This window comes from Macrotis lagotis, chromosome 1 (genome assembly GCF_037893015.1).
Source record: "Macrotis lagotis isolate mMagLag1 chromosome 1, bilby.v1.9.chrom.fasta, whole genome shotgun sequence".
NCBI lineage: Eukaryota > Metazoa > Chordata > Mammalia > Peramelemorphia > Peramelidae > Macrotis > Macrotis lagotis.
The window spans coordinates 456962480-456976431 of record NC_133658.1 but is presented as its reverse complement, the minus strand read 5'-3'; the positions used below and the strand labels follow the sequence as shown (position 1 = coordinate 456976431).

The 13952-nt window shown below is 37.9% G+C and overlaps 1 protein-coding gene across 2 annotated transcripts in view; it reads left to right on the top strand.

The window, feature by feature from the left end:
- The window catches only part of C1H5orf24 (chromosome 1 C5orf24 homolog), a 73829-nt gene that overhangs the window by 47750 nt on the left and 12127 nt on the right, over positions 1-13952 (top strand). For both annotated transcript variants that reach the window (XM_074213529.1, XM_074213530.1), the window contains one exon: positions 1554-1684. In XM_074213529.1, coding sequence (XP_074069630.1) covers positions 1554-1684 — 131 coding nt within the window. The remainder of the gene's footprint in view (positions 1-1553; positions 1685-13952) is intronic.

Sequence of the window (13952 nt, the reverse complement as noted above, 5' to 3'; positions counted from 1 at the left end):
GCAAATCAGTACCTGGTTTGTAATTTATTGCCTGAAGATGCTGAGAAGTTAATTCTAATTGAATTTGACACCATTGGTTTAATCTGATCTCCTCATTTTTCCAGATGAGAAAAATGAAAGGATGAAAAAGTTAAGTAATTTGTCCAGGGTCAGAAATGAGGCAAAAAAAGTACAAGTGCCCACTGAGTCTTAAGTCTTGCACAGAGTTTTAGAGAGTTTGTTAATTGGTACATTGGTGAAGAAATAATCTGCATTTATAAAATTCCTCATTGGGAGCTACATAGAATATAAAAGCTGGGGTTTGTACTTGATAATACTTTCATTTGCAATTATTTCAAATTAGACTAGAAATTAAAGAAAATAAATTTCATAGAAAATATTCCATAATTTAAGTTTTTCACTAATTCATATTAGCCTTCTTAATAGTTGACCTTATTTTTAGTGAGCATTTATGAGATTGTTGTAAAGGTGAAATGTACTTAACTATTTCATTGCCAATTCTGCAAAAATTGTGAATTAATTTTTTTTCACTGTCTTCATATCCCTTGCTCTTGACTAATAGCCAAACTAATTATTTGACATTAACTGGTATTATAGTACTTGGCAAAGTCTTAGTTCTAAGACATTATTCTGTGAAGAGTTTGGAGTTCTACACTATTTAATACATTTCTAATTCCTTATAGTTATTGAATTATTAAAAATAACAAGTTTTCTACAAGGATTAATCCTTGTAGCTGAAGGCATCAGCAGGTAAATTGATATAATGGTGAATTTGGTTATGAGTATATGTGGATATGTATATAATACTTAGGTTGTGACAGCTGATGCCTTAAAGAGCCTATTAATTTATAAATTGAGTGAATATATTTCTTTTGAACAGAAGAAACTAATTCTGCTCTTTTTTTGGGGAAGTTGAAGGTATCTAGATTTCTGTTTTCATTTTTGTAGGGATTTCCTGGTGGGGGAAAATTCCTCTACCAATAAAGATTAATAATTAATTTGTAATTTTCTTATAGTCAAGTTGGCAAACATTTATTAAATGACTACTGTTCCAGGTACCATGTTATGATACCATATGGTACCACAATCTAGTACACAGAAAAAAGAAAAATATAGTTTCTTTCCTCAGGGAGCTTAGAGTCAAGTTGTCACAGAACTTTATATGTACATGTTCAGAGATAAGACTTGAACCTAGATCTTCCTTATTCCAAGTATGACCCTTTATCTACTACTTCAGAGGTGTCAAACGTGGTACATTAACTACATGTGGTCCAAAACACTCCTGAATGTGGCCTCAGATTAAAATGTAATTGGGAAATACATAACAAATAAATAGTAATATGGGAAATCAAAGATTAAGGTCAATAGGTGGTTTTCTAAGTCAGTATGAACCTGCTGAGGTCTGGATATAGGCTTTAAGTGGCTCCCATTCCTATGATGCCACTGCACTAAACTTTTTTTCCTTCCCCATTTATTTCCATTAAATACTTGTGATTATATTCATAAAACATATTACTGATTCATGTTTGTGATATACTCCTATTTTAAAATAGTCTGTCTACCAGATTTGGCACTGTGGCTGTTCCCAACATCTTGCTATTTCAAGGAGCTAAACCAATGGCGAGATTTAATCATACAGATCGAACATTGGAAACTCTAAAAGCCTTTATTTTTAATCAAACAGGTATGTAAGAACAATGTACTCTAGACAAATATCTTTTATGACTTTTGCCTCCTTTGCTCAACCATCTTTTCTTTTTTAAAAAAAACTTGTGACTTTGCTGAATTGTTTCTCTTACACATTTAATTTTCAAATTCCTTAAAATTTTTGATTGTTCAAATCCCTCGTATTTTGTGTACCTGCTGTGTCTTCCTTTTACAGATATGTTGCAAGGGGATATGGATATAATATAGATCCCCTTTATCCCAGAGCAATGTTCATTTACTAAGTTTCAGTGCCCTTGCATAATCATGATTATCTTTTAAAGAGAGTATCTCAAAAGTTTTAGTTCAGTTTTAAAGTGTTAAACTTTAAAGAAGGGGATGGAACCAAAGTAGTAGAATAGTAGGAAGCAGTATAGCAGAACTCTTCTCTGTTAAACTCCTTCAAACAAATTTAGAAAATGTACCATACTGAATTCTTATGAGGAAATTCAGAAAACATCACAGTGAATATAACTGGCTTGGCATAGGGAGATAGAAGTTTCTAGACACTGGGGCAGGTTGGATCCAGGAACATTCCTTCACCCAGGCTGAGCACCAAGGTAGAAGGAGGTGTTAAACCCATCCTGTGGCACCACCAGGATCCATTCTGAGATATTGCATCATATGCAGGTGTCAGCTGACAACTTTGTTGCCTGCTACTCAGTTCTAGGTCACAATTTTGGGGTGAATTGCAAGTTTAGATGCAGTTAATGGCAGTGTGACTCAGACCCCAGGAGTACAGTGTGGTCTCAGTTCCAGCATCTGACACAGCCTCCAGGGGACTAATTGGGCCAAAGGACAGCAAATAATTCTGTCATTGAACCACTTGACCTTCCCAACTGACTTAATAGAAACTGATTTCAGCAGCCATTCTAAGGTTGCAAAGATTAAAATCAATCAGGAACTTGCAGAGCTTAGAGAAAAGAAGTGAGAGGTAGGGTGGGGGAGGGGAGCAATCAGACTTTGCTTTGGATCAGACCACTTTTGGAGTACTGGAATCTTGCAGATCCCCTGCCTGTCCTTGAGTTCTTGTAGGAACACAACACTCAATATCCCAAATTAGCCCATTCTAGTTCTTCCTTTTAGATGTTCCAAACTTAGTTCTAACAACAAATACAGTCAGAAAGTTGGTTGAAAGAATGAACAAGCAAAAAAAAGAATTCCTTTGATAAAGTGCTCTTATGGTGGCAAGGGTACCTCAGGATACAAACTGAGAAAAAGAATATGACTCCACATCATCTACAAGCAACATCTCAGAAAGAAACACAGTTGGGCACAAATTCAATCAGAATTCCTGGATGAGAGATGTTTGTAAGACTTTAAAAAAAGTTAAAAATATTATATATGAAGTGAAAACGCTTAAAGAAAAAAATCTAGAAAATATATGAGTGCTATGGAAGAAACAATTTGAAAGGGAATTAACACCTCTGCACAGGGGGGTAGAAAATCTCACCCAAACAATAGATTCCCTGAGAATTAGAATGCAGCAAATAGAACCCAAAGATTCCATGAACTATCATATTTCAAAAAATCTTAAAACTCTAGATTCCTTAAAATCGAAGGGCAAAATAGAATTAGAAAATGCCAGTTGCTTCCTGAAAGAAACTTCAAAATAGGGGCGGCTAGGTGGTGCAGTGAATAGAGCACCAGCCTTGGAGTCAGGAGTACCTGGGTTCAAATCTGACCTCAGACACTTAATAATTACCTAGTCGTGTGGCCTTGGGCAAGCCACTTAACCCCATTGTCTTGGAAAAAAAGTCAAAAAAAAAAAGAAAAACTTCAAAATGAAAACTCCTTGAAGAGTTCTATTTCCCCGTCAAAGAAAAAAATACTTTAATCAGCCTGAAAGAAAGAATTAAAATAATGAAGAGTTGGGTCAGGATCAGCTATCATTGAAAGAAATAGAGAACTTGGAACTTCCAGAAGGAAAAGAATATAGGCTTACAGCCAAGAATAAATTAGCAATACAGTATAATGCTACAGGTGAAAAAAAGTATCTTTAATAAAACAGAGAACTTTTTTTTATTAAAGATTTTATTTTGAGTTTTACAATTTTTCCCCCAATCTTACTTCCCTCCCTCTACCCCCCCCCATGGAAAGCAATCTGTCAGTCTTTACTTTGTTTCCATGTTGTACATTGATCCAAATTGCATGTGATGAGAGAGAAATCATATCTAAGGAAGAAATGAAAAGTATAAGAGGTAAAGATCAGATACTAAGATATCTGTTTTTTCCCCTTAAATTAAAGGGAATAGTCCTTGAACTTTGTTCAAACTCCATGACTCTTTATCTGGATACAGATGGTATTCTCCATTGCAGACAGCCCAAAATTGTCCCTGATTGTTGCACGCATGGAACGAGCAAGTCCATCAAGGTTGATCATTACCCCCATGTTGCTGTTAGAGTGTATGGTGTTTTTCTGGTTCTGCTCAGCACACTCAGCATTAGTTCATGCAAATCCCTCCAGGCTTCCCTGAATTCCTGTCCCTCTTGGTTTCTAATAGAACAATAGTGTTCCATGACATGCATACATGCATATACATATACGTATATGTATGTATGTATATACCACAATTTGCTAAACCATTCCCCAATTGAAGGACATTTACTTGATTTCTAATTCTTTGCCACCACAAACAAGGGCTGCTATGAATATTTTTGTACAAGTGATGTTTTTACCCTTTTTCATCATCTCTTCAGGGTATAGACCCAGTAGTGGTAAAACAGAACTTCTAAGCATTCCTGAGGAAAAGACCAAAGATAGGGAGAAATTTTGTAGGCCTATTGAGAAACTTGTGGTAAAGATGAATAAATGATAGAAGACTACAGAATAAAGTGCCTGCATTCTAATGTGGGAAGGTGATACTTATGTCTTGAGTCAAGAGGAAAGGAAAGAATAATCACTGGGGAGAAAGGAAAAGGAACTTAGGGGAAAATTATTTTATATAATCTGTACAAGTAGACATCAATACAAGCAAAGAAGAGCGGTAGAGGAGAGGAGCTGACATTTCAACCTCAATCATATAACTGCTCAAAGGAAGGAAGAATACCAAAACTTCATAGGGTATGAAAATACATTTATTTTACTCAATAGAGAAATAGGAGAGAAGGTGGGGGTGGGGGGGAGAATTAGAATGAAGTTATATTAAGGGAAAGATTAGTTCCAAGCAAAACAAACTTTAGGGATGGACACAAGTATTTCTAGTTCTTTTTGAGGTATCAAAGAATGAGACTGAGGGGGTGGCCATAAATTGAGGAGTAGAAGAAAAGTTATGGTATGGAAATAAGATAGAATCTTACTGTGCCATCAGTAGTGATAGAGATTTCATAGGAACCTGGGAAGATTTTTATGAATGAAAGAAGAGTAAAATGAAGAGAACAGGAAAATGATTTATGCAATGATAACAAAATAGTAAAAGGTACTATCTTTGAAAGAATTAAGATGATCAGCAGAACACTGAGCATCCATGATTCCAGAATACTAATGATGAAATGAAGAGCAGCTAAGAGTACACAGCTTGAAATCAGAATGACTCATCTTCCTGAGTTTGAATCTTGTCTTAGAAACTACCTAGTTGTGTGACCCTGGGCAAGTCATTTAACCTTGTTTGCCTCAGTTTCCTCATCTGTAAAATTAACTAGAGAAAGAAATAACAAATCATTCCGGTACCTTTTTTCAAGAAAACCCCAAACAGGGTCATGAAGAGTTGGACAATTGAAAGAAATGATGTATGTGTATGTATGTGCGTGTGTGCACACACACGTGTGTACATGCATGTGTGTATTTTATGTACATGTGTGTACATATATGCATGTGGATATATGTATATATAAACATACATATATGTATATGTTTATGTGCCTGCATACTGTCTGCTTCTTGATAGAATGGTGAAAGAGTGCAGAATGAAACAATTTTGAATGTGGACAATGTGGAAATTTATTGATTCATTTTTGTAATATATTTTTTCCCATTTTGTTTACATTTGGGGAGTGGGAAGTTGGGATGGGAAGGTGAGAAGGTGAATTTTTGCTATTTGAAACATAAAATGTAGTTTTAAAAGAAATGCATGAAGACCTTTAGGTATATTCTATATAAAGCTTTTAAGACTTGAAAAGTGCTTTACATATGATAACTTTATTTGAGCCTCAAGAATCCTGTGAAGTTGATGTTATTATTTTTTTCATTTTACATGTGAAGAAACAAAGTTTGAGAGAGGTGTAATGACTTGCCCAGGATCATATAACTAGTAAGCAATGAGAGAAGATCAGTAATTGACCACTTGTTTGTGACATTGAATTGGTCTGCTCAGTTAACTCAACTAGGGGTCATTTGATTGCCCGGGTCAACTTGATGACCTTGGAAGTCTTCCCACTTAATGGTTGTGGTGTGGTTGACTTTGATCAATAACTTACAGATCATATCCTAATTTATTCTCCCCCTTATCATCCTCACCTCTACACACACACACACACACACACACACACACCCTCTTATGTGACTCCTGCTGTTTATTTCTTCACTGGGATCCAGTTATAGTTCTTTCCCTTAGGAATTCTTAGGTGCTGTGCTGGACAGTGATTATACTGTTAGAAGACAATTCACTTTTGAAGTTCCTTTATAGTGTACTTTCTCAATCCTGTAACCTCCCTTACATGCTAGTTCTCCAGAATATAAATTTATACTTTAAACTCACAATTTTCCTCTTTAACCTATTCCCTGTCATTAAAAACCTTGACAATCTGCTTAGTTTTTAATACTTGACTTTGCATTTCCTCTACTACCACCACTCTATTGGCTCCCCTCTCCCCCTTTTTTTAAGGTTTTTGCAAGACAGTGGGATTAAGTGGTTTTCCCAAGGCCACACAGGTAATTACTAAGTGTCTGAGGCTGGATTTGAACTCAGGTACTCCTGACTCCAGGGCTGGTGCTCTATCCATTGTGCCACCTAGCCACCCTGGCACTGCGCCATCTAGCTACCCCGTATTGGCTCCCTTTTAACCACTCACTGGCAGAGCTATACTTTAGATCTCATTATCTCTTGGAATTGAGCTACATCCATGATGCTTTTACTCTAAAATTCTCACATCAGTTATCCTTATACCTCCCATTCTCTAATACCTGCTGAATTTACTTTGTATAAGCATATACATTCTTGTTTTATTGCTTTATTGATATTAACAATCTGAAGACTGTTTAACAAAATTATCTCATTACATCATTTTTTCCTCTTTTTTAAAGTTTATTTAATATTTTATTTTCTTTTTTAAATTTTTTAAATTTATTTTTATTCTCATTTTGTACAAATGTTTTTTTTTTACATTAATAAAATATACTTGTTTACAAGTAAACAAAATACCCTTCCCACCATGAATATAGATAGACTCGCTTGGGCGAAAAAGTAAAGGGGAAAGAAAAAAAATTAAAATAAAAAAATAATAGTAATAGTTGTAGGTATGGCCAGGTAGCGCAATGGACGAAGCACCAGCCCTGGAGCCACGAGCACCTGAGTCCATATCCAGCCTCGTATACCCAATAGTCACCCAGCCATGTGACATGCAAGCCATCCAATCCCCACTGCCCTGCAAAAACCAAAAAGAAAAAAAAAGACCCAAAATAAAATAAAATAGTAATAATAGTAGGGGTGGCTGGGTGGCAGACAGAGCATTGGCCCTTGAGCCAGGAGCACCTGGGTCCGAATCCGGCCCCAGACACCCAAAGATCACCCTGCTATGTGGCCCCAGGCAGGCCACCCAGCCCCACTTGCCTTGCACCCTCCCCCAAATAATAATAACAAAAAATGTGCTTCAGTCTTTGTTCCAACACCATCAACTCTGTCGTGGGTGGATCACATTCTTTATGATAAGTCCATCACAAAAGTTGCTTCCATATTTCTCCAACATTGCCATTGCTGATCGCAACTCCCTGCTTTCTTATTTCTCCACTACCGTGTACTATATCTTCTCTCTCCTTTTACTCTGACTCTGCTGTAGGGTCGCTGAGTGGCGCAGCAGACAGATCCCTGGTCCTGGGACCAAGAAGCCCTGAGCCCCCACACCACCCCTTAGGCCCAGAATCCACCTGGCCCTATGGTCCTGGGCAGGCCCTCCAATCCCAGCCCCTTGCAAGAAGTAAAAAAGAGAATGTGTTATATCTGACCACTGTCCCACCATGGCCCATCCTCTCCTCCTTTATTCACTTCCCCACCCCTTCCCCCTGCTCCCCCCTCCTTCTCACTCCAGTTGTCTATACCCCATGGAGTATATATGCTGTTTCCTCTCCTAGCCATCTCTGATGAGAGCAAAGGTTCCCTCATTCCCCTATGCCTCCCCCCTTCCATATCATTGCAATAGCTCATTGTAATAATAAAATTCTTATTATGTGAAATATCTTGGACTATTCCCCCTCTCCTTTTTCCCTCTCCCATTCCACTTACCTTTTTTTCCTATTGACTCCATTTTTACACCATATTTTATCTTCGAATTCAGCTTTCTCCTGTGCTTCAACTATAAAAGCTCCCTCTACCTGCTCTATTAACTGAGATGGTTCATATGAATATTATCAGTATCATTTTTCTATACATGCAGTTCATCCTCATTAAGTCCCTCATATTTCCCCCCTCTCCTCCAATCTCTATGCTTCACCTGAGTCCTGTATCTGAAGATCAAACCTTCTGTTCAGCTCTGGCCATTCCAACAGGAACATTTGAAATTCCCCTGGTTCATTGAAAGCCCATCTTTTCCCCTGGAAGAGGACATTCAGCCTTGCTGGGTAGTTCATTCTTGGCTGCATTCTAAGCTCTTTTGCCTTCCGGTATATTGTATTCCAAACCCTATGAGCTTCCACTGTATTTGCTGCTAAGTCCTGTGTGATCCTGACTGCAGCTCCACAATATTTGAACTGTGTCCTTCTGGCTGCTTGTAATATTTTCTCTTTGACTTGGGAGTTCTGGAACTTGGCTATAATATTCCTAGGGGTTGGTTTTTTGGGATCTCTTTCTCGGGGGGATCGGTGGATTCTCTCCATTTCTATTTTGCCCTCTGCTTCTAGAATATCAGGGCAATTTTCCTGTAGTAATTCTTTGAAAATGATGTCAAGGCTCTTTTCCTGATCATGACTTTCAGGTATTCCAATAATTTTTAAATTATCTTTGCTAAGGCTGTTTTCCATATCAGTTGTTTTTTCAATGAGATATTTCACATTTTCTTCTAATTTTTCATTTTTTTGGTTTTGAAGTATTGATTCCTGATCTCTCATAAATTCATCAATCTCCCTGAATTCTATTCTTTGTCTGTAGGATTTGTTCTCCTCAGAGAGTTTTCTTATCTCTTTTTCCATCTGGCCAATTTTGCTTTTTACAGCATTCTTCTCTTCAATAACTTTTTGAACTGTTTTGTCCATTTGACCTAAGCTGGTTTTTAGCATGCTATTTTCTTCAGCATTTTTTTGGATTTCCTTGACTAAGCTGCTGACTTCATTTTCATGTTTTTCCTGCATCTCTCTCCTTTCTTTTCCCAGTTTTTCTTCCAACTTCCTCATTTGATTTTCAAAGTCTTTTTTGAGCTCTATCATAGCCTGAGCCCAATTTCTGTTTTTCTTGGAGTCTTTAGATTCAGGAGCTTGTGCTTCCTCATCTTCAGACTGAGTATTTTGATCCTTGGGCTGATTAGCAAAATATTTCTCAAGGGTCTTCGTCTTATTTCTTTGCTTGTTCATTTTCCCAGCCTAAGCCTGTTTTGGGGGGTGCTTCCTGAGCTTTTGGGACACTCCCACAAGGGTCTCAGTGTGTGAGGTTCTGTCCTCCTTCCTGGTCTGTGAGTGACCATAAGCGCCCCCCTCTGCCATGGGGCCCTGCTGTTGTATGGGGGAGCCTAGACTGCTATCAGGATCTGAATGTGGTCAGAGCCCCAGAGTCCTGTTCCAGAGGCAGAGGACAGAAGAGCTCTGCAGTCTCTCTCTCTCTTCACTCCCCTCCCTCAGCTCAATGGACTCATGCCATGGGGCCTCCTGCTGATCAGTTCCACCTGCTTCTGTTCCTGGATCTGGGCTGGGGAAAGACCAAGCTGCTTGCTGTGTGCCCTGAGGGCTGGGGTCCACGTGCTCGCTCTGGCAGAGGTCCCCCGCTGTTCCCCCACTTTGTGCTTGGTGCTCCCCGGGGTGCAGCTCAGGAGACTCCCCAGCTGCTGTGAGCCGCGGCTCCCAGTGTCCTGGGGCTGCCTCCGGGAGGCTGAAGTTCTTTGGCTCTGGTGGGCCACCTCTCTGGCAGGCCGCCCCTCCTACCCGGGAAGCAGAGCCTTTCTGCTCTTTTCTAGGTTACCTTGAGTAGGAGAACTGCCTCGCTGGGTCCCTTTGTGGGTTCTGTCTCTCGAAAGTTTAGTTAGAGTCCTTAGTTTATGAGTTTTATCAGAGAGCTCCTAAGACTTGATCCCTTCTTGTCACCATCTTGGCTCCGCCCAATATTTTATTTTCTCCAGTTACATGTAAAAACAAATTTTAACATTCACTTTTAAAACTTTGTCTCTCAAGATGGAGAACATCACCAAAAACAAACTAGATGACTTCAAGTACATTAAATTAAAAAGCTTTTGCACAGATAAAATCATAGTAACCAAGATCAAAAGAAATATAGTAAATTGGAAAACAATCTTTACAACTAATGGGTCTGACAAAGGACTCATTTCTTTTTTTTTTTTCAAGGCAATGGGGTTAAGTGGCTTGCCCAAGGCCACACAGCTAGGTAGTTATTACGTGTCTGAGACTGGATTTGAACCCAGGTACTCCTGACTCCAGGGCTGGTGCTTTATCCACTGCGCCACCTAGCCGCCCCTTCATTTCTAAAATATACAGAGAACTGAGTTATTTTTAAAAGAAAAAGCCATTCTCCAATTGACAAATGGTCAAAGGATATGCAAAGGCAATTTACAGATGAGATCAAAGCAGTGCATAACCATAAGAAAAATTTCTCTAAATCATTAATTATTAGGGAAATGCAAATCAAAGCTTCTCTGAGGTACCACCTCACAACTCTCAGACTGGCCAATATGTCCAGAAAGGATAATCATCATTGTTGGCATTGTTGGAAGGGTTGTGGTAAATCTGGGACACTATTACACTGTTGGTGGAGCTGTGAACTCACCCAACGTTTCTGGAGAGAAATTTGGAACTACGCCCAAAGGGCAACAAAAATGACCGTACCCTTTGATCCGGCAATACCACTACTGGGTCTATACCCAGAAGAGACAATGAAAAAGGGTAAAAACATCACTTGTACAAAAATATTCATAGCAGCCCCCTGTTTGTGGTGGCAAAGAATTGGAAATCAAGTAAATGTCCTTCAATTGTGGAATGGCTTAGCAAACTGTGGTATATGTATGTCATGGAACACTGTTGTTCTATTAGAAACCAGGAGGGACGGGATTTCAGGGAAACCTGGAGGGATTTGCATGAACTGATGCTGAGTGAGATGAGCAGAACCAGAAAAACACTGTACACCCTAACAGCAACATGGGGGTGATGTTCAACCTTGATGAATTTGCTTGTTCCATGTGTGCAACAATCGGACAATTTTGGACTGTCTGCAGTAGAGAATACCATCTGTATCCAGAGAAAGCCATGGAGTTTGAACAAAGTTCAAAGACTATTCCCTTTAATCTAGAAAAAAGAAACCTATCCTATTGTTTGATCTTGTTATCTCTTATACTTTTTGTTTCTTCCTTAAGGATGTGATTTCTCTCTCATCACACTCAATTTGTATCAATGTATGACATGGAAACAAAATAAACACTGACAGATTGCTTTCGGGTGGGTGGGGGAGGGAAGTAAGATTGGGAGAAAAACTTCTAAAACTTCAACTCAAATAAAATCTTTAAAAATAAAAAAAATAAGACTTTGTCTTCCAAATTCTGTTCCATCCTCCATCTACCTCAACCCTTCATTAAGAAGGAGTGCAATTCAAAATAGGGTTTGTATATATGTGTGTGTGTATGTGTGTGTGTGTGTATGTGTGTAATCTTATAAAACATTTTCATGATAGTCATGTTTGTGAAAGAAAATAAAGACCAAAAAAGCAAAACAAATCCCCACATTACTCTACAGAATGGTTGAACCAGTACATGATTCTACAAGTGTTATATTTTCCCCACATTCCCTCCAATATTTATCACCTTGCTTTTTCTGTCCTTTTGGCAAATATAATAGTATGAGGTAGTACCTCACAATTGTTTTAATTTACATTTCTTCAATATCAGTTCTTTCTCTGGGAATGGATAGCATCTTTTATAAGTCCTTCAGAGTTGTTGTTACTTTGTACACAGTGCATTTCACTTTGCATCAGCTCATGTAAGTCTTCTTGGTTTTTATGGTAGTATCCTGCTCATTTCTTTTTCTCTTTCTTTCTTTCTTTCTTTCTTTGTTTTTTTTTTTTTTTTTTTTTTTTTTACAAGGCAATGGGGTTAAGTGGCTTGCCCAAGGCCACATAGCTAGGCAATTATTAAGGCCAATTTTGAACTCAGGTCCTCCTGACTCCATGACTGGTGCTCAATCCACTGCATCACCTAATCTGCCCTAATCCTCCTCATTTCGTATAAAAGAATGCCTTTTTTTTTTAAGTTTTTTACAAGGCAAATAGGGTTAAGTGGCTTGCCCAAGGCCACACAGCTAGGTCTGAGTGTCTGAGGCCGGATTTGAACTCAGGTCTTCCTGACTCCAGGGCCGGTACTCTATTCACTTTGCCACCTAGCCACCCCAAAAGGAATGCTATTTCAACCTAATCACACGCTGCAGTTCGTTTAGCCATTCCCTATTTGATGGACATTCTCTTAGTTTCCAGTTCTTTTCCACCAGAAAAGAACTGCTATTTTTGTACATATATATCCTTTTCCTTTTATATTTTTAAAACATTATTGGGATAGACTTAGTAGTGATATTGTTAGGTCAAAGAGCATATATGGTTTTTTGAAACTTAAATTTTTGTAGATCTAGCAGTTTTTAAAATTTTATTAATATTTTGTTTTCTAATTATATACAATAATAATTTCTACCTATCATTTTCTGTAAGGTTTTAAATATTTTGATTCCCCACCACCACCCTCCCTTCTCTCCTGTATCTCCACACAGAAGGCAGTCTGATAATTTTTATGTTGTTTCCTTGCTATACATTGATTGAAATTGAATATGTTGAGAGAGAAATCATATACTTGAGGAGAAAATAAAATATTAGAGATAGAACAATTGTGTAGTACATAAGACAGTTTTTTTTTAATTGAAGGTAAAAGACTTTGGTCTTTGTTTAAACTCCGCAATTCCTTTTATGGGTACAGTGGTATTCTCTGTCACAGGTACTCTAAAATTGTCCCTATGAATTGCATTGATGAAATGAGCAAGTCTATTAAGATTGATCATCATCCCCATGTTTATGCATGGTTTTATAGCCCTTTGGGCATAGTTCCAAAATTGTTCTGCAGAGCATACAGCTCTACCAACAATGCAGTAACGTCACATTTGTCTCAATCCTCTCCAGTATTTATCACTTTCCTGTTTTTGGCCTTTTAACAAATCTAATAGGTATGAGGTAGTACCTCAGTATTGTTTCAATTTATATTTCTCTAATAATGTAGAGAATTTTTTCATATGACTGGACATTTTGATTACTTCAGTGTTCATATCTTTTGATTATTAATGGCTTTTATTTTTACAAATTTGACTACGTTCTCTATATGTTTGAGAAATGAGGCTTTTACCAAGAGAAAATTGCTTCAAAATTTTTTCACAATTGGTATTGTTAACTCTCTATCCTATTTCTAATTTCCATTTATTCTAATCTCTCTCCTTTCTCCTGTCATTGCTTAAAATTTCTGCATCTGACCACCCCCCTCCTCCAGTCTGCCCTCCTTTTCCATCATTTTTTTGCTTCTCTTATCCCCTTCTCCTACTTGCCTATGGGTTGAGATAGATTGCCATATCCAATTGTATGTGTTTTATTCTGTCTTTGAGCCAGATAAGATTAAGGTTCACTCACTCATTCTTAACTCCCCACTCTTCCACCCCCTTAAATGTTAGTTTTTTCTTGCCTCTTTTATATGAGATAATTTGCCCTATTCTACCTCTTCCTTTCCCTTATTCTTCTCTCATTCAGTTCACTCCTATGCCCTCTGTCTATATATTATATTCCTTCTAACTGCACTCATAATGAGAAAGTTCTTATGAACCAGTTTCATCTTCCCATGTAGGAATGTAAGCAAGCACCTTA